This window comes from Cavia porcellus, unplaced genomic scaffold (assembly GCF_034190915.1).
Source record: "Cavia porcellus strain 051 isolate PalLab524CR breed Dunkin Hartley unplaced genomic scaffold, mCavPor4.1 scaffold_13, whole genome shotgun sequence".
In the NCBI taxonomy this organism is placed as follows: Eukaryota; Metazoa; Chordata; class Mammalia; order Rodentia; family Caviidae; genus Cavia; species Cavia porcellus.
Window position 1 is genome coordinate 34,832,501 of NW_026947496.1, and position 21,668 is coordinate 34,854,168.

The 21,668-nt window shown below is 38.8% G+C and overlaps 1 protein-coding gene and 1 non-coding gene across 10 annotated transcripts in view; both read left to right on the forward strand.

The window, feature by feature from the left end:
* Tbce (tubulin folding cofactor E) overlaps positions 1 to 21,668 on the forward strand; it is an 82,278-nt gene that overhangs the window by 2,361 nt on the left and 58,249 nt on the right. For 5 of the 9 annotated variants that reach the window (XR_010051239.1, XM_005005238.3, XM_063260071.1 and 2 more), the window contains one exon: positions 16,248 to 16,378. Coding sequence is in view for 7 of the 9 variants with exons in the window: in XM_005005238.3 (XP_005005295.1) it covers positions 16,279 to 16,378 (100 nt within the window). In the remaining 2 variants the exon portion in view is untranslated. Of the gene's footprint in view, positions 1 to 2,044; positions 2,167 to 5,135; positions 5,248 to 16,247; positions 16,379 to 21,668 lie in introns of those variants that run through there. The other 4 variants (XM_063260068.1, XM_063260070.1, XM_063260069.1 and 1 more) reach the window with 4 other exon arrangements.
* On the forward strand, positions 14,795 to 14,901 carry LOC111757907 (U6 spliceosomal RNA). The gene has a single exon (XR_002792158.1). It is a non-coding gene; the product is annotated as a U6 spliceosomal RNA (small nuclear RNA).

The following is a 21,668-nucleotide window of genomic DNA, read 5'->3' on the forward strand; positions in this document are numbered from 1 at the left end:
GCCTGCTTGCAAGACAGGCGCTTATGCCACTGAGCTAAATCCCCAGCCCCAAGTTTTTATTTTAATTTAAAGTTGTTGCATGCTTAATTGAATCTAACTCAAAATTTATTTTCTTGGTACTGGGGATCAAACTAAACGACCTGGCACTTACAAGGCAAGTGCTTTGAGCCACTGACCTAAATCCCCAGCTCCTAACACAAAATTTAACTCTTCAGAACAACATTATTACTACCTTTAAAATACTGATTGTTAGCCAGGTACTGTGGTGCATGCCTGTAATACCAACACCTGGGAGGCTCTGGCAGCAGCATTGTAAATTTGTGGCCACCCTGGGCTATGTAGTTTGTTCAAGACCAGCTAAAACTGCATATCAAAACCCTGTCTCAACCAAAAGTATAAAAATAAAATACTGCTTTTAAACAAACTTTGGGTCATTTCAGCATTTCATTGTTTTATAAGATGTGTATATCCAACAATAAAACTAGTAGTTGCTGCTATTTTCTGGTGGTTTCCATTTGTTCTTTTTGTTTTATTTAAGTTAGGTTATTCATTTTAATAGTATATCATATTTGACACTTAAAAGTTTATAGAAGTACATGGTACTCCCTAGCTTAGCCTTTTGCTAGGAGTATGTGCAAAAGGGACAGTTAGAAAACACTACGAAAAAAAACCCCACTGTGATAGGCTTGTTATTAAATGTGAAATTAATATTGTCCAGAAAGGAGATAGACATTCTTAGGAAAGAAATAGGCCTCTCAGGAAACTTGCCACAACTAGAACTAGCTGGAATAAATTGGTGCAGTGATTATGAAAGATTTGTTAACTGTTTGAAAGTGTGTAAAGTCACAGATATATGGGTTTATTCTTTCTCTTCTGTGGTTTTGTCATAAGATTGTAGATTTTGTGTAGATCTTAGTCGCTGCCATTTTAGAGAAGTCATGCCTATGAGCTCTTTGTAAATGCCCAATTTTTTTTTGGAAGAGCTACTTTAAAAAAAAGTGAGAATTCATTATGTTGAGGGCAAAGTACTGTGACTATGTAATACAACTTGGGGACTTTAGGCTTGAATTGCTGCAGAAGACAGCAAGACATGCTAAGTAAATTCTGACTTACGGAAATAGGAGTTGTGAATTTTCACAAGAGTACTGTATATAAGACTTAATTTGTTGACTTAGAAACCAATCTGACTTATGAACAATTGTCCTAGGATGGAAATTTTAAGTTGGGGATTCATTGTAAACCAGTCACTAAAGACTATACTATAGGATTCCATTGATAGCAGATACCTAGAGGAGGGGTGATGGGAAGTTGTTCTGGTATAGATTTTCAGTTTTTGTGTTTTGCATTACAGGGAATTGACAGTCAGGGTACTCTACCACTTGAGTTACATCTCCAGTGCCTTTTTTTTTTGTACTGGGAATCAGGCTCAGACCTTGTACTTGCCAGGCAGGTGCTGTGCCACTGAGCAATATCCCCAACTCCTCTCCAGCCCTTTTTATTTTTTGATCTTGAGAGAGATTTTTTCTGAATTGCTCAGGTTGACCTCAGACATGACCCTGTTGCCTCAGCCTCCCAAGTAGCTGGGGTTACAGTAGGCATGCACCACCAGGTTTCAGCTTTGCAGATGAACAAGTTTGTATGACGTGTGAGTGTACTTAATGAAGCTGAACTATTCACTTTAAAGTGATTGGGATAGTACGTTTTATGTTGTGTGAATTTTGCTACAATTCAAAATTAAAAAGCACAAAAGGGCAGCAGATAGGTTTGTTTACACTTGGGCAACATACTTAGAAATTGTTCCCTTTTAGGAGGTATCTAAATAGCAGCTGACATTGTCTCCCTTAAATGTTGAAAGATAAGCATGGTTCATCTAGTTTCCCCAGGTGAACCTCCAAAAATCTGAGCCCCTCTTACACTTGCCTACCCGAAGAGCTTGTTTTCCTACACTTTGCTGTCATAGTTGCACAGTTAACCAGTGCATGGTTTTCATGTGGTGCCTTCTCCTAAGTAACACAGAGCTTGATCCTTACATTCCTCATTGTAGGGCTCAACTTTTCACTTAGTTACCTTGCCCAGTTGGACTTTAAGCTGCTTGTAAGAGCATGACAGAAATGTTCAAGTATTTTAGTGGCTGAACTGGGTTCAACTTAGACTCCTAGATCTCAGGTAAGTGTGTTCCTGATTGATGTTAATTTTCCTATTTATTTTTAATTTTATTAGCACATGTTTGTAGTACATCATGATTGTACTCATCATAGAGAAGTGGCATTTGTATGCAAAATAACCTGATTAGTTTTACATACCTTCCCCACTCTTCCTTCCATATCTAAGTTCCCTTCCCATTTGCAAAAGGTCCATCTCCTTGTTGCCTATTTTGTTTGTACTTTGGGTTTCTCATATAAAAGAAACGCATCTCTATTTAACCTTGTGTGTCTGACCTAACTCACTTAACATTATGATCACAAAGTATACCTGTTTTCCTACAGATGACTCAAATTTAACCTTTATAATAGAGTAGTACTCCATTGTCTAAAAATACCACATTTTTTTTCATCCATTCATCTGTTGATGGACACAATAAGCCACTCCAAATTTAGCTGTTTAGTTGTGCTGCTATAAATGTGTATATGCACGTGTCACTATAATACGATGTCATTAAGTCTTTGGGAAGATACCCAAAAGGGAATCCGAGTTAAAGGAAATAATCTACTTTTAATTATTTAAGAAAACTCCATACTAATTTCCATAGTGATTCATAGTTTGTATAAATTGTTTTTATGTTGTTGTATTGTGTCCATAGTTTTTCCCTGCTGCTTCTCTAGCGTTTGTTTTTACTTGACTTCTTGATGAGATCCATTCTTTCTGGAGTAAGATGAAATCTCAATGTTATTATAGTTTGCATTTGTTTATTGGACAGAGATGCTGAACATTTTTCATGTGTTCACTGGCCATTTGTACTTCTGAGAAGTGTTATTCATTCCAGTAGCCCCAAATTTTTTGATTTTTTTAGGAGGGGAATTCTTTTTTATATTCTATGTATTAGTGCTCTGTCTACAGAGTAATTGGTGGGGTGGGGGCGAGGGGTGGGAGATGCGGACAGGGTCATGCTATGTAGTTCAGGCTGCCTGAACTCAGCCTTCTGCCTCAGCTTCCTAAGTGAATTTTTTTTCCCATTCTTGTAAGTTGTCTCTTCAGTCTGTTGATTGTTTTCTTTGCTGTGCACAGGCTTTTTAATTTGATACAATCCCATTTGTTGATTCCTGATGTTATTTCTTGTGCAATTCGGGTTCTATCCAGAAAACATTTGCCTGTGCCTGTGTCTTTATAAGTTTTGCCTGGTTTCTAAATTTTTTTTTTTTTTTTTGTCTTTTTCCTTTTTATCGGTACCGGGGATCAAACTCACGACTTCCTGCTTGCAAGGCAGGTGCTTATGCCGCTGAGCTAAATCTCCAGCCCCAAAGTTTTGCCTGTTTTCTAGCATGTTGTTTCTGTTTTAATGTTTATATCTTTGATCCATTTTGATTTTAGTTTAGTACATGGTGAGGGATACAGATTTCAATTGAATCTTCTGCATATGGATAGCCAGTTTTCACAGCACTATTTGTTAAAGAGGCTGTCTTTCCTCCAGTGTATATTCTTGGTCCCTTTGTCAAAGATTAGATGATGAATGTGCCTGGGGTTTCTGTATTTTCTATTCTCTTCCATCGATCCACATGAATTTCCTATTGCATAGATGTCTTGGATGGTATCAGGGTGTGAATGACACTTGAGACCTCCTATTCTTTGTGGGGAAGGGTGTATCGGAAATCAAACTCAGAACCTCATGCTTGCCAGGCAGGAGCTGCTCCACTGAGCTATATCCCCAGCCTTCTTAATACAACTTTGAACAAACATAAGGGAATGTTTTAGAAAATAAATTTAGAAATGCAGTGCAAAATCTTCTGTTGAAAAGTCTTTTTTCAGCCAGGCGTGGTGGCTCACACCTGTAATCCTAGCACTCTGGAGAGGCTGAGGCAGGAGGATTGTTGCGAGTTCGAGACCAGCCTAGGCCACAAATGACTCAGGCCAGCCTGAACTGCACAGCAAGACCCTGTCACGAAAAGACAAAAAAAAAAGAAAGAAAGAAAGAAAGAAAGAAAAGTCTTTTTTGTAGTAGTCACAAAATGCCAGTGTTTTCTGTTCTGCATCAGATATCTTTTTGGATCTCTTGTCTGCCACGGAAGGTAGGAAACCGGGTAATTGATAAAAGAATCCATACCTAATGTGACCAGTAGGCTTATTGTGATTAAATTTATCCCTGTCAACTGTTGTTAGTGTGAGCTCAGTACCGTGCTGGAAATAGAACTCAAAACCTTGAGCATGCTAGGCAAGTACTATACCACTGAATTACACCTCCAGTCTTCCCTTGTCTAAATATAGAATCTAACTGATGATTATTTAGCTCAGTGGAGTAAGCACTTGCCTGGCAAGAGTGAGGTTGTGAGTTCAATCCTCAGTACCAAAAAAAAAAAAATTTTTTTTTTTAAAGCCAGTCAAATTTAGCAGTGGGGGGTGGTATACCAACTTTAGTGACACTAATGTTAAGAAGTTCTGATAACCCACTGCCATCGGACCAGCCAAAAAAAAATCTTAATTGATGAGTGTGTCTGTGCATGTGTGTGTGAGAGAGAGAGAGAAACTAGGAATTGAACTTAGGCCACTGGACTGCAAGACAAAGATTGGCCGTGTACCAGTTATTAACTGTGGAGCAATGTTGATCTCAGGGTCCTGGGAATGGTAAGAAAGTGACCTATGACTGAACTACACCACCCTGACTAATGGCTAACATTTGTTGACTATGTAACTGTTGTATATTTTATTCTCAGAATAATAGCTACATTATACAGATGAGGAAACTGAAACACACAGAGAAGTTAAATTCCAATATCTCATAGTTATCATGTATTGAGAAAATGAAATTTATTTCTCTTTTCCTCTCTCTCTCCCTCTTCATCTCTGTCTCTCTCACTCTCCCAGCCTCCCTCCATTTTCTTTTTTTGGTACAGAAGCCTGAACGCAAAACTTTTGCCCTGAACTACATCCCCACTCCTTTTTTGCATTCATTCATTCATTCATTCATTCATGTACCTTTTTTTGAGGCAGGGTGTGCTGTGTAGTTCAGGATGGCCTTGGACTCACTGTGTATCCCAAGCTGGCCTCAAGCACAGCATTCCTCCTGCCTCAGCCTCCCAAATACTGGGACTACAGGTATGGACAAAGTAATTTGATGAAGTTTCAAGTTTTTCCTTAGTGCTGGATTTTCTGTCTGTCTGTCTGTCTGTCTGTCTGTCTCTCTCTCTTTCTCCCTCCCTCCCTTCCTCTCTCTCTCTCTCCCTCTCCTTCTCCCTCTCCCTCTTCCTCTTCCTCTTCCTTCCTCTGTCTCACCTCTTATCCCTCTCTCTCTCTCTCTCCCCTCCCCTTCTGGGGCTTGAACTCAGGGCCCAGAATTTGCTGGGTGAGTACCACTGAACTATATTGCTATTTTTTTTTTAAACTTTGAGAAATGTTCTTGCTAAATTGACCAGGCTGGACTGGAACTTTCTGTCCTCCTGCCACAGCCTGCCTCAGTCCTAGAAGTACAGGCATGCACTATCATACCCAGGTAGGAGAGGAAAATTTCTATCTACCAGTCTGGTAATATTCACATAATATTAGATAGGAAGAAATACTACCTAAATTTTTAAAAAGTTTTTTATTTTAAAGAGAATAAGACCAACAACATAAAACAATAAAGCCAATCAAAACACAACAGTGTAAGTGATACAGAATTTCAAAACAAGATAATAGAAGCTCAGTGATGGCTACTGTAATACCTCTTGTCCTCAAAATAGCTGCCCATACCATCAGACACAGTAAAACCAAACAAAATAGAATAGAATAGAACCAATTAAAAAAAAATAGATGCAATACAGGACTTCAAAACAAGATAATAGTAAATCCAAAGTGGCTACCATAATATATGTTGTTATCTTTGAAATAGCTGCCCATGCCATCAGATACAATAAAATTAAACAAGACAAAACATAATAAAACCAAGCCAAGCAAAACAATGAAAATAATACAGGACTTTAAATCAAGATAATAGGGAATTATCAATGTATGTCACCTTCAGAAAGAGATTCTGCATAGATGCTATGTTGCATTTTGTTATCCTCTAAATAGATGATATTATCAGCTTTAGGCCTGCAAAGTCAATGAAACACTAAACACTACAAGCATTAAGTTGTACTTTACTGTAATAGCTATTATTTTAGCCTGTGATTTTCCAGATCAGCCTGTTGCTTTGGCTGGGCAGGGGTGGGGGGTTTTGACCTTGGCTGACATCTGATTCTCCTTGCTGCCGCCCACACGTGGTGCTGGCTCATAGAAAGGAGCCAGCTTCTTGTTCTCCTCCCTAAATTCTTTATTAAGTGTTTTTTCATTTGTAGGAAAAACAAACCCAACTCAAATAAAATGGTGTAAATAAAATGAGAAATTTTCCAGGCACAGTGGCACACACTTGTAATCCCTGCACTCAGGAGGCTGAGGCAGGAGAATTGCCATGAGTTTGAGGCCAGCCTGGGCTACTTAGTGAACTGAAGGGTACATGAAGTACAGTGAGATCCTGTCTCAAAGCCACAAGAACAACAACAAAAATCAAATGAGAAATTTATAGTTCACATAACTGGAAGAAAGGCATTAGTCATAGTTGAGTCAACTCTGCTTTTTTTTATTTGGCCTTATTTTCAGAAGATTTTCATAAATATTGGCTGTTATGTCCCCAGGTATCTTAAACCTGACTTACGTGTTGTTTTGTTTTAAGAGTTTGCGAAAGAGGGAGAGATCTTCTCTTGAAGTGTCTGTGTCATATCCTAAAAAGATCAGCTCTACTTGATATGCTGTCATTTCCTAAAAAGACCAGTTCAACTTTAGTTGTTCTTTTTGGGGATAGGATCTTAAAATGTGGCTCCATTCCTGTGTATAAAGTGGCTCATCTACCAGGTGAGCCATTCTGAGCCCTGTGTCTGCTTCAATGGGAGAGGAACAGCTGTGCCAGAGAAGGAGTATGTACTTACCCAACTGGGAAACCGGGAAAATAACTGGGAAGAATAAAGCAGAAAATAGTTGGGAACCATTTTAGCAGTTTAGGTGGAACTTCTGCTCTTTGTTCAGTATGTCTTTTCTCAATTTGAAGGTCGACTACTTTAGGACTGTGAATATACCTCAGTGGTAGAGTGCTTGCCTAGCATGTGTGAGATCTTGGGTTCCATCTCCAGCATTGCAAAAACATAAACAGCAATGAACAATTTAAAAATATTACAGTTTTCAGCTATTACTGTATAACTGAGATAAAGACCTGGGCAGTATGGTATGCATTTATAATCCTAGCTACTTGAGAGGCTGAGGTAAGAAAATCCCTTAACCCAGGAGAGCAGCTTGGGTAATATAGTGACATACCTCGCTCTCTCAGAAAAAAAAAAAAAATCAGAGCAGGAAAATTTAAGTAGCTTTGCAAACTGCTATATAATTTAGTTTTAATGATTTGCTTTATTGTTAATAGTTAATGATGATGCAACCACTAAATTTTTCTCATGTCCTGCAGTTTTCTTTAATTCTTTTTCTTTCGTAGTATGATGAAGATGTTAACTCCTTAATAGACTGGTTACATAGAAAATAAGTAGGGGTTTCAGAGGAAATCAGTTATATGAAGTACAATAATCCAAATACTTTAAAAATTATGATGAGTGTCAGGCATGATGGCGCATGCCTGTAATCTCAGCACTTAGGAGGCTGAGGCAGGAAGATCATTGTAAGTTTTGAGACCAGCCTGGGTTATAAAGTGAACTCGAGGCCAGCCTGAACTACATAACGAGACCCTGTCTCAAAAAGACCAAAAGCGAGCCAGGGGTTTAGCTCAGCAGCACAAGCGCCTGCCTGGCAAGCACAAGGTTGTGAGTTTGATACCTAGTACCAAAAAAAAAAAAAAAAAAAAAAAAGACCAAAAAATTATAATATGTATTTCTTTATTAACACATTAAATGACAAGAACTAGCGGCGAGCCTAGTATTATAATTTTGAAATAGTAATAGATATAAATAGATTTTGAGGCCGGGGTATAGCTCAGTGGCACAGTACCTGCCTGGCAAATGTGAGGTCATGAGCTCAATTCCCAGCACACACAAAAATATATATAATATATATTTTTATATTTGAGATAACTGTAGTAGCTGTAATAGGATATAAAATGTAATTTCAAATAAGATTCGTAGGTGCTATTAATCTGATTTTTTTCTGCCTAAGTTCATAAATTAGGAAAATACTAAATTTTCACCAAAAAATTAGTGAAACTCTTCAGTTAAAAGATCCTTTAAGTCAAAAACTTTTAATTTAAGGAATAGCACATGTTTTGATTCCTTCTGCTTCCTTTGATCAAGGTCACTTTAGTTCCTCAAAAGCTTGAATTGAGATTTATCTTTTTAAAAAAGAACTTATGTTTAATTCACAGTTGTCCCATCATATGTCCCATCATTTATATCCCATAAATGATATTTATGAATCAGATTCATCCATAAGCAGTCACGCCCAAGAGTAGTACAAGTCTGTGATATATGCCAATATTTAAGGTTAGAAACTTATTAGGTCTGTCTTCTAGTAACTGTCTTGCAGTTCCTTTCCACAGATCTAACAGATAGTCCTTGGAGTAAAGAGTAAAGCAGAATGACAGTATTTCTTTATGAGGCATTTCCAGTGATGTTCAGCTAGAATACACTTTGGAGGTCTGTGAACCTCAAGTAAAGATATCTTTCTCAGGCTCTGTATAGGTAACCAGCCCTGTACTCTACTTCCAGAGAAGAATGCCCTTATGGTCTTGGGTTTCTGAGAAGCACCTAGTTGGGCTATCATTGTGCTGCCACCATTTTTGAGGTAAACCATCTATTTTCCCTGAATCCTTGATGTCACATATTAACCTTGACCTCCTAGTCTGAATTTCTGTGGTCATGACTACCTCTGATACACATTTGTGTATTAGTCAGCTTTTCACTGCCCGGACAAAATGCCTTACATACATACAATTTAAAAGAGGTAATAGTTTATTTTCCCACACAGTTTCAGAGGTTTCAGTCCATGGTTGACTCCCAGGCAGAGACATCATGGCAGATTAAACCTGTTTACTTCATGGTGGCTAGAAGTGGAAAGCAGTGAAAAAAACAGAAAAGAAAGGACCAGGAACCAGTATAGTCCCCCAAGGGCCTGAAATCATGATCCACCCAGACATTTAGAAGTGTGCTTTACTAACTTCCAAAACAGCTCTCAAGCCAGTCAAATTGACAAGATTAACCATCACATTGCACTCCTTGTCAACTTTACACCAAAGCACATCACTTTAAACCATAATTTATCTCCAAACAGAGATAATAACAAGCTCATAATTCTATCTAGTATGATATAACTATCCTGTACATAAAATGTACTCATACAGAATCTCAAAGTCCTAGCATTGCCCAAATGTCCAAATCCAAAGTATCCTCTGAATTGTCAAGGCACACATTAGCTGTGAGCTCCTGTAAAATTCAAAATTCAGGTTACATATTCCCGATATAATGGCATGGAGTAAACATGCCTGTTCTAAAGGAGGAATAGGATGTGATGGCACAGGCCTTCCAGCACTTAGGAGGCTGAGGTAGGAGGACTGCCATGAGTTTGAGGCCAACCTGGGCTACATAGTGAGTTCAAGGCCAGCATGAACTGCATAGTGGGACACTGTCTCAAATAAAAGGAATGAGAGTATAGAAAGGAATAAGACCAAAGCAATACTTAAATCCAGCAAAGGAAATCCTAAGTCTTGTAGCTCCATGTCCAGCATCCAGGCACATCATGGCAGGATATGAACTCCAAATACTTGGGAAGCCCCTTTGCTTTGGCTTTGCTGGTTGAAGCCCTCGTGGCCTTCCTCTTGGCTGGCTCTACTCACCGTTTGTGACTGTCAAGGATTGGTATTTTGTGTTCCTGGCGTCTCCAATTTTCTGAGGTCCCCACTGCAGCTTCAGCTTCATTCTGAAAGCTTCATGCATTGTCCTCTCCTGGGCTTCTGGCAGGGACCCCAACCTTGTCAAACATTCTTTGGCTTTCTAGGCCTTCCTTTGAAATCTGAGTGGTAACCTCTGTGACCCCATGACTTTGCATTCTGTATGCCTGCAACACTGGCATCATATAGATGATGTCAATTTCTACTATCAGTGTATGTAGTAGCTACTTCCAAGGATCATTGCTGTGTGGTTCAGGCTGGCCTTGAACTCACAATAATTTGCCTCATACTACTGAGTGCTGAGATTATAGGCTTATACTGTCATGCTTGGCTTCTTATAATTTTAAGTATCATGTAATAAAATTAAGTTTAAAAAGATACAAAAAGAAAATAAGATTACTAAAGTAGAAAAGAGGCAGTCTCTAACCAATGACTTTTAAAAAAGTATTTTGTATCTTTATTGAAATTTGATTGGTTGATATGTGGTACTAGGAACTGAATCCAGGGTATCATGCATGCTAGATAAGCACACTACCACTGAGCTATACACTTTGCCCTTAACCAGTGACTTTTGCTTGAGCAGATCTCTTAAATTAATAAAGTCAAGAGAGAATAGCAAATATTCTTATACTCATTGCCTTTAATTACTGTTAAGTGCTATCTGTTAGTGGCTAGGTGTGGCACAGCATGTTTGTAATCTCAACACTCAGAGAGGCTGAGGCAGGAGGACCTTGAGTTTGTGCCTAGCATAGACAATTTAGGGATTTAGCAAGAACTCTGTCTCAAAAAAAAAGTAATATTAAGAGAAAACAAAAAATAGCAAGTGGATTCTTAGTGTTTCGTTTGTTTGTTTGTTTTGAGACAGGGTCTCACCATGCAGTTCAGGCTGGCCTTGAACTAACTTTGTAGCCCGGGCGGGTCTCTCTCACAGTGATCCTCCTGCCTCCCCTTCCCCAGTGCTGGGATTATAGGCATGTGTCACCATGCCCAGCTAGTTGTTTATCTTTTACAGAGACTGTAAAAAGTGTGTTTAAAGGCATAGAAAGAGGTAATACTTGAATAATTTTGAATAATCGTTTATTTTGTTAGCTTATAGCTAAAAATTTACCCATAGTGTATATGAGTTTCTATTTTTGGTCAGTATCTTGCATTTTGTCTGTGTTGAAAAATTGCAGAGGACAACTAGAAGAGTTGCTTAATGTGTTGGATGTTTAATATAGACAAATGTAAAGTCTTTGATTTATACATACTACTTAACGCATTACGTCTTATGTCAAAAACTAGGACATAGAGAAACTGGCATTCAGGTAATCTCTGCACTTAGGAATCTGAGGTAGGAGGATCCCTGTGAATTTAAGGCCACCCTGCACTATATAGTTCAAGACCAGCCTGAATTGCCTAGTGAGACTCTGTCTCAGAAAACCAAAAGATTAAAAAAGAACAGAGAATATTAACTTGAAAGTTCTGGATGTGTATTTATAAAACTTAGAAACAAGTAAACTTTCTTCTGTGGAAGTATCAATAATTAATTGTTATGTTGGTGGTATTGGGAATTAAATCCAGCTTTGCCCTTACACGAATACAGTACGGCTGGGCCATACTCCCAGCCAAACTTTTTATTTATTGATTGATTGATGAACAGTTAAGCATAATATTCCAGAGCCATAAACATGTTTATTTACTTTAGTTGTCCGAACAATTTTTTTGAGGCAGATATTTCAAAGGACATTAAAGACTTCAAAGTCAAATCCTTTTTTAGCTTTTTTTCCTTTCACTAGTAAACAATGAAAACAGCAGTAAAATGATTAATTGTGGTATTGTATTTGAACATTGAAGTGATTAATACAATTCTGTAACTGTGTATAAAAGAATTTACAGGGCTGGGGATTTAGCTCAGCAGCATAAGCGCCTGCCTTGCAAGTGTGTGGTCGTGAGTTCGATCCCTGGTACCAAAAAAAAAAAAAAGAATTTACAAAAAATGTTTTAAAAAGTAGAATACATGCTCTATCTCAGTTGTAATAAAGTTCTGTCTACATGTTAATGAAATTTTAAAGTCACTTAAAGCTAGTGAAAACCATTTTTTAGGGTAATATTATAGTGAAATTTAAACATTTAAATTTTATGATCAAGAATGATAATCAGAAATGTCTTGGGAGTTTATTTCTTTTTTTTTTTTTTTTTGTCTTTTTCATTTTTATCGGTACCAGGGATCGAATTCACGACTGCCTGCTTGCAAGGCAGGCGCTTATGCCGCTGAGCTAAATCCCCAGCCCCGGGAGTTTATTTCATTGCAACCTTAATAATAAGTAGTTGTGCTCGCTTCAACACCACATATACCAATAATAGTAACTGTCTTTCCTGTGAAAAGAGGGAAATGTGGATGTGATGTTCACTTACACTGTTGACTGAGTGGTATTCAGACCATTATAGCCCCAGCAAGTCAGGTCATGTTTAGAACATAATTTTCAGTTCTAGGTTTTTTGTTGTTGCTTTGTTTTGTTTTTGTTTCTTTGAGACAGTTTCACAGTTCAGGCTGACCTTTAATTTAACTCACAGCAATGCTCCTGCCTCAACCTCCTAAGTGCTGGGATTACAGATGTGCGCCACCATGCCCAGCTCTCAGTTTGGTATTTAAGAACGGAATTGGTAAATGAATTATAGAAGCGAATTTGGAATTCATACAGGTTTAGAGACCTGTAAAGAGATTAGTGAGAAAAGGAGCCGGAAGAGAGAAGAGAAAAAAGCAGAACCGGTAACAAAGTTGCCATATTGCAGTGTCAGCTGGGAAATGAGAATGCATTGGTTTTCCATAGCTGCATTGGGCAGTATTGAAAACACGGGTGAAGACAGAGAGGTACATTTTACCTCTTTAGGGTCACTCTGCATTAAATGAGCTGTCTTCATTAATTACCAAGCATATTTATTAAAAACAGTACATCAATAAAAGCATGTTTATTAAAAATGGACCAAGGCTTAGACAGTACCAAATGGGACATCATGGAGGAGTGAACTGTGATTTGGAGAGGAGCCAGTAGGTGAGCAGCTGACTTCAGGACAGTTGAGATACTGAAATGGGATGAGAGAGTAGGATGAGAGTGATCAAGTGGTGTTAGCAGTGGGCCACAGAGTTGTGAGTGTAATGGGTGATAGCAACTGACATCAGGTAGGCCGGACAACAGGAAATGGCCCCACTGAATAGCCAGAGAAGGTAGATAAGTGTGCGCCCCTGAGACAGATACAGGTTCTAGGTCTTTACTAAATATATCAGTATTAAGAAACAAATTATTTGAAGAGTAAAGAGACTAGTCAGGATCATCCAAAATATTGACTTAATTACAGTCAGTTAATAACTGATTATCATACATACTTTTTTTTCTTTATTCCTTCCATTGTGGAAAAGCAGGACCAAGCCAGACGGAAGACATTTAACACCGAGGAATTTGGAAGGCAGATAGCTTTATTGTGCCAGCAGACATGGGAATCTCAGCTCCAAATTACTTGGGGTTAATAAAACACTTATATATGTTGTTAACAGAAAACAATACAAAAAACGAGCAGGAAGTACTAAGAAGGCTGAGTATAGAAGGGCTTTCTATATAGTTGGTTACATATTGTCATACATTGCTAGGCAGGTTTGGTTCAGGCAGGTTAACTGGGAGTTCGCTATTCTATAGTAGGAAGGTCGGGGTTAAGGTGAGTAAGAGCAACTAATCACTGTCTTAGACTGCACTAAGCTGATTCTAAGTGATATCTCCCTGAAACCTTGAAATGGGTTAACATAACAAGAGGCACTTTTGTCTAAGTTACAGTTGGTTATATATTGCAGCCAGTGTTGAATGCCAGGGCTAGCTGAGTTTTACCATTCTTTAATTACGGAAATAAGCTGCGCCTGCCTTTTCTCATCTTTGAATATAGTGACTGACTTGTAAGTTTTAAAAGTTCTAAAATTTCCTTTACAATTGCCCAGTGTGGTGGCCCTTGCCTGTAAACTCAGCACTCAGGAGGGAGGCTGAGGCAGGAGGATCACTGCGAGTTAGAGATCAGCCTGTGCTACAAAGTGAGCTCAAAGCCAGCCTGAACTGCACAGCAAGACCCTGTCTCAAAAAGATTAAATAAGTAAATAAATAAAATACAATTTCCTTAACATTTACAATCTTCTTTACACTCTTTTCTTGCTTGCTTACTTTGTCTTTTTTTTTTTTTTTTTTTTTTTGTCTTTTTCTATTTTATCAGTACTGGGGATCAAACTCACGACTGCCTGCTTGGAAGACGGGTGCTTATGCCTCTGAGCTAACTCCCTAGCCCCCTTACTTGCTTTCTTTCAACATAGGGTCTTGATATATAGCAGAGCCTGGCCTTGAACTCCTTGCGTTTCCCAGGCTGGCCTCAAACTCACCATAATCTTCCGGCCTTCACCTCCCCAGTAGTAGGATTACAAGCTTGCATCATCACACCTGGACAGGAGGCTGACCAGCTAGCCAGCCTGGCTGCCTGCTTGCTTGGTTGGTTTCTAATTTGTTGGGGGTTTTTTTGTTTGTTATTTTGAGATATGGGCTCACTAAATTGCCCACACTGGCCTTAAATTTATGATCCTCCTGCCTCAGCCTCTCAAGTAGCTGGGATTATAGGTGTTTGTCACTTTGCCCAGCAACCCAATAGTTATTCTTTTAATATCAAATATCCACTCTTCAAATTTTCAGTTTTTTTATTTTAAGAATTGTCTGTAGGCTTTTTTAAAATGAAGATCCAGTGCTCACTTCAGCAGCACATATACTCAAATTGGAACAATACATAGAAAATTAGCATGGCCCTTGCACAAGGATGATGGGCAAATTCATAAAGCAGTCCATATTTTTAAAAAACTAAAATTCAAATAAGCCTGTATAGTACAGTTGGTTGACATCACTTTTAAATTTATTTAATCTCTATTTTCCCCTCCATCTCTCTTTTTTGTCCTTACATTTCATTTGTTGAAGAGAGACACTTGTTTGTCTCTTGGCTTCCCATTACCTAAGTTAGCCACCCCAGAGGTGTCATTTAACACATTCCCCAGTCCCTTGCTGTCCTGTGAAATGGAGGTTGGATCCAGTTACCATTCAGGCACAGATGACACTTTTCTCTCAGATACCTTTTAAGACCTCTTGGGTTCTGTGTTTTCACTAAAGTTTAATATTTTACCATGTATTATTTGTGCTGCTTCCTATGTCTGAAAGAACAGTGTCCAGACTGCCTGCCTCCTTTCCCTTTTCACATACCATTTTTGTCTTGGCTTCTGTTCCCCTTCCCTTCTCCTTTCAATAAATGATGGAGAACCAGGCATGGTGGTACATGCCTGTAATCTCAGAAGACAGAGGCAGGAGGATCAATGGGTGTTCAAGACAAGCCTAGGCTGCCAAGTGAGCTCAAGTCTAATGAGACCCTGTCTCAAAAAGACACACACACACACGCGATGGAATGACCAAGTGGGGTGGCAAACACCTGTAATCCCAGCACTTGGAGGCTGAGGCAAAAGGATTGCAGTGAGTTCAAGGCTATCTGGGGTTACATAAGCAAGTTTCAAGGCCCGCTTGGGCTATATAGCAAGACTCTAGCTTTAAAAAACAAAGCCAAAAATAAAAAGAAAAAGGACCGACCAATCATGTAATATGAACTACCTGAAGTTAAATGAGAATTTTATTTATTTACTTATTGAGACAGAGTGTTGGTATGTAGCCCAGGCTATGCTTGAACTTGCTTAGTTAGTCCGTGCTGACCTCAAACTCACAGCTCACAGTGATCCTCCTGCCTCAGCCTCCTGAATGCTGGGATTACAGACACCCACCACCATGCCTGGCTCTAAATGAGAATTTTAAAATACTAGATTATCAATATACAAGGAGTCAGTGGAATAAAATTAGGAGATATGAAACATAAACATATTAGGTGCTTATCTTCCAGAGTATGAGGTTGGAGAATTGCTCAGAGTCACCGACCCAGTGAATCTCTACAGTAAGATGGAAGAATTTTGTTTTTATCAAGTTGTAGTGTCCCATATTTGTATGCCCAGCTTTCAACTTAAGAGGCTGAGGTGTGAGGATCAGTTGAGCCCGAGAATTTGAGACCAGCCTGAACAAAATAGTAGATTCTGCTCAAAAACAAAACATAAACTTTTAAAGAAGTTTTTATTAAGTTCTTGTCGGTGTTGTGATTTTTTTTTCTCTAGATCTCTGAATTTGGGTTCTGGCTGTCTTACAATGAGTGACACTTTGCCATTAGATGTCATTGGTCGAAGAGTTGAAGTTAATGGAGAATTTGCAACTGTGCTTTTTTCTGGCATTGTCCCTCCTGTGGCAGGTAAGTGTGTGTATTGTGTGAATTTTGCAATTGTTTCTGTGTAGGCTTCTCAGTAGTGCCTATTTAGTACTGGAGTTTGAACCCAGAGCCAAATACACTGACATTGAACTACAACCCAGCCTCTGTGTGTGTGTGTGTGTGTGTGTGTGTGTGTGTGTGTGTGTGTGTGTGTGTTTTACTGGGAATTGAACCCAGGTCTGTTGCACTGAATTACATCAACAGAGCCCTGTTGTTGTTTTTCTTTGTTTATTTGCTTGTTTTTTGAGACAGACTCTTACTATAAAATTGCCTTTGCTGGAGCTGAGCATCTAGCTCAGCAGCTCAAGCACTTGCCTGGTAAGCATGGGGTCATGAGTTATCCCCAGTTTTTAAAAAAAAAAATTTACCCTTGGTGGGCTCCATCTCAGCCTCCAGAATGCTGGGATTATAGCTGTATGCTACCACATCTGACTTTTTTGGTTTTTGAGACAAAAGTCTTGCTGTGTAACCCATTGTGGTCTCATACTCATATCTAGCTCAGGCTGGGCTAGTTACCACAGTCCTCCTCCTCAATGCTGGGATTACAGGGATGTGCCATTATGCCTGTTGCCAGTCCTTTGTAAAATGTTTGAGACAGGGTCTTGCTAAGTTGTCCAGGCTGGCTTGGAACCTGTGATCCTCCTATCTGCCTCCTGAATTGCTAGGAATTTAGGCAGAGATGACCATTCTCAGCTCACTAGTGCTTTAAATTACCAATCATAGGGGTTGGGGATTTAGCTCAGTGGCATAAGCACCTGCCTTGCAAGTACACAGTCATGAGTTCAATCCCCAGTACCAATAGATAAATAAGTAAATAAAAGTTACCAATCATGAGGAAATTGAAAAGCCAATCTGCAGATATCTCCTGTATATGGTAGTTTTATTTGGATTGCAATGTTCTGTGCTATACATGATTTTGCTTAATTTTATGTTACTTATTTGGTGTTTCTATTTTATAGTAAATCAGCCTTAAACATCTTCTGAGTAAACTTTAAACAACCATAAGTCTTAAATTCTCACACTCTCAACTCAAAACCTAAATAAGTTTTACAGTGTGTAGTGGTGGGCTTCTGTAATCCTAGCTACTCAGGAGGCTGACATGAGAGGATCCCAAATTTGAGGCCAGCTAGGGCAGCTTGGCAAGACACTGTTTCTTTTTTTTTTTTTTTTTTTTTTTTTTTTGTCTTTTTCATTTTTATCAGTACCAGGGATTGAACTCACGACCGCCTGCTTGCAAGGCAGGCGCTTATGCCGCTGAGCTAAATCCCCAGCCCCAAGACACTGTTTCAAAATGAAATAAAAGACAAAAAAAATCCAAAAAAACTAATTTAAAAAACTCTCTATCAGTTCATATTTGCATATATTTAGTATAGTATAAATTCATAATACATGCAATATTTTACCTTTTTTCAAGTAAGCATATATTTATCTGTGTTTTTGTAACATTTTACTTGGGTTTCTGAGAGGTTAATATAGCACAGTTTAACCATTTCTCATTTTGGACATTAATTTGTAGTTTTTTACTTTTGGAATAACAGTATAGTTAACTTACTCATATGTCTGAGTCAATGAGTTTTTCAATATTTTCTGTAAGGTACTGTGCTTAGTATATACAGAGGGACTCAGGTATGGTCTTAGGCTATAGGTGCTCAGTGTGTGGCTCCTGGCCAGGGTCAACATTACGTGGTTAGAAACATGTATTTTTGGCCATTCATCCAGATCTACTGAATCAGACAGTCTGGGAGTGGGGCCCAGCAATTTGTGTTTTCAGAAGCCCTCCAGAGCGGGGGCATAATTCAATGCAAGAACACCTGTCTACTTGTCTATTTGTCCCTGGTTTAGCTCCCTAGCATTCACTGAGGGAAGGGGTCAGGGAGTGTGGGGGAGAACCACCACGCTGCTAAAAAAAAGCAACTCTGCCTTCACAGAGGTCACTAAAAGTCCTTCGCAGGTATATACTGTCATATAGAGAGGTCCCACCCCCTCACATCCCCATTTGAGTGGAATTATTTGCAAATGGAAAGAGAAAGGAATAATGGTGTGTGCCAGGTCCCGCCCTATGTCATTCCCTGTCGCTCCTTTTCTCTCCCTCCCTTCCTTCCATTAAAACCTAAGACCTTTGGACTGCGCTACATTCCCGCCCTTTTTTATTTTTATTTTTTTTGAGATAGGGTCTTGCTGAGTTGCTAAGTTTCCCAGTCTGGGTTCACACTTACAGTCCTCTTGGCTTAGCCTCTCTTAGTGCTGAGGTCACAGGTGCACACCACTATACCCAGCACTAGGTACTGCTACTTTCATGAATGGTCTCTTCTTTGAATACTACAGAAAAAAACCCAGCATACAGGTGTTACTAGCCTGTGTCTCTTCTCTGTCTCTTTGTCTTTTTTGTGTTACTGAGGATTAACTCAGAGCTTTGCACACTGGGCATGTACTCTGTCACTGGGCTACATCCCTAGGCCAGGTTCAGGTATATAAATGAGCAGACCAGGTCTCAAATCTCAAAGCTTCTAGAAAGCAGAGTAGGGATTTGACTGTATGCCACAGAGCCCTTTCTGTTCTGTTGCTGCTCAAGAAAATAATCTGCACAGATTCTAGAAAAACACTGCCATATTGCCATCTGTGAGTGGTTTATCGATATGCAGTACTTGGAAATTTTCCATCTCCCAAGTTCCTTGAGAAACAGACCAGAGTAGAGATTTACATTTAGGATGTTTAATGTTCATAAAGTTCATTAAAAAGTACTTCAGGCCCAATATATAGAGCAGAAAAGGGGAGGAGGAAGGATTGGACAGAGGGAAAAGGTGGGCTGTGGTGGTTTCAACAAGGTTTTCCCCTTGGAAACTCTTGAGATGTGATGTCCCCCAGAGTCTCTCCTCAGTGAGATGGACTTGGTCTTCATATCTTTATGGTGATCTGTCATGAGTCTGGCAATGCTGGGGAGAGGAGTAGTCTTGGTAAGGTACTCTCTTTCATAGGAGGCATCCCACAAGGGGGCAGATAGTGGAAGATAATTGTCCAAATGCCAGGACTCCCAGTATATGGGGGAATAAGTCCCAATTCCTGAAGGCAGGATGTTGCATCATAAATACAGTACTGTACAATAGGTTGAAGTTATTTAGTAGTAGATTAGCAAATATGAAATGATACATACTATTGTAATTTTTCTTTTATTAAATGCTTAAGAGTGTGACAGTCCATGTATGTAGGTATTATCAGGATCTCAATCCTCACATTTGTTAGGCAAACACTGTACTGCAGAACTAAATCTTTAGCCCTAGGAAAATGATTATAAAATTTTTTCTCTGAAAGTTATAATTTTGCAAAGAGGGAGCAACCCCTTTTTAATCATTCCATTGTTTGGAGCATTTCTACTTAAGCTCAATTCATGCTGGTTTTCAATTTCTTCTAGAGGTCATCTGATGAAATCTATATAAAGATGTAGACAAACTAAACACAGATTAGTAACTGTGTTACTAGATACTGTTGTAGGGCTGTTGTGACAACTAAATATGATATGTAATGTTAGCTACTGTTACAAATGAACTTTTAAAAAATTACTGAAAAAGAAATACATCTTAGTGTTTTTGCAAATGGTCACTTATAATTGGAGATACAGTTTCCTGTATCAAACTTAGACTAATAGAGTTATATGTTAACTTTTTTTTTTCTTTGTTAGAATCTCACTACATAGCCCAGGCTGGCCTTAAACTTGTGGTCCTCCTGTTTCTCCCTTCTATGTGCTAGCATTGCAAATGTGTACCATCATGTCTAAGTTACTTTTTTATTTTTTGGTACTGGGGATCAAACTAAGGCACTTAGGCCGCTGAGCTAAATCCCTGGTCCTTGCCTAGGTTATCTTAAAACTGTTTAGATGGAAGTAAAGATGCACTGTCATGGAAGGCAGAATAATGGCATCTCAAAAGCATCCTCAGAACCTGTGTTTGTGCTAGTTTACATGTTAGAGGGAGTGAAGTTGCTAATCAGCCCATTTTAAGATTGGGAGAGTATCCTGGCTCACCCAGATGGGCTCAGGGCATTCACAGGAATCATTACCAGTAAAAGCCAGAGGCAGAAGAGTCTGTGCAGTGCTGTAGTATGAGACATTGCAACTGACCCTGCCCTGCTTTCAAGATTGGAAGAGGTCACAAGCCAGGAAATGTGTGCTGTTTCTAGAAGAAGAGCTTTCCTATTACCGAGAGCTTTCAAATGTGTAAGATTCATCCTGCACTTCTGTTTTTTTGTTGTTATTGTTGTTTTTTGTTTTTGTACTGGTTAAGAAACATTTGGAGACCATAGTTTGGGCTCCAGACGTGTTTATTGCCGCTGGGCTAGTCAATGTTTCTAGACATTTTATTTAAAAATTCATTTATGTATTTTGTTTTTAAAAACAGTGTCTCACTTTGTCATTCAAGCTGGCCTTATTCCTCAGCCTCCCAAGTGCTGGGATTACAGCATGCATCACCACACCCAGCCTCTAAGACCACTGCTGATGAATCTTTTAGAGACTGATTGCCCAAACCACAATCCCATTTATTTGTTGCAAAGTGCCAACACTGCAATTAAACCTGAATACTGAGGTTTTAGTTTAGAAAACACAACTCATACATTAATATATTTTTTTAAAAGAAAAGTACAATAATAGAGCTTTCAGTGATAAAAACAACTTTTTGTTTAAAGGTGAAAGTTTCCATTTGGCAAGCTTTTTGCACAATTAATGTGATTTTTTCTGTTGTATGCATGGTGATAATTTGTCAAACTATGGCCTGTGCTTTGCTTGCAAGCAGTACATGCAGCACTCAGGTCATCTGTTGGTCTGCTTCTTGTATCAGATTTGATATGATTCAAAGCTGAAAATGACTGCTAACAAACATAAGATGATCCAAATAAAGCAAGAAAAACAATCCCAAGTGCTTTCATTGACTTAAAATTATTTGACAGAGAATTCCACACTTGAAGGATTTAATTTTCATAATTACCAACTGTGCTGTCCTTTGTCCTCCCTTCCACTCTATCTTCTCTATCTTCTCAAGTGTTGCACACAGGTCATGGAATTTGTTTTTCCAGATAGAGCTTTTTTGAAATTCCAATAGCTCCATTTCCAGATTTCCAAAATTTAACCAGTGTAGACAGGAAAGATCAAGTTCTTCAAATGTGGCTTTACCTGGAGAAGTAAGGAAACATAAGGTTATGTCCATTTGACAGAACTGTAAAAATCTGTTACTAAATTCTCCTTTGCAGCTGCTATAATGCTAGAAAATTCCTTGTAGATTTC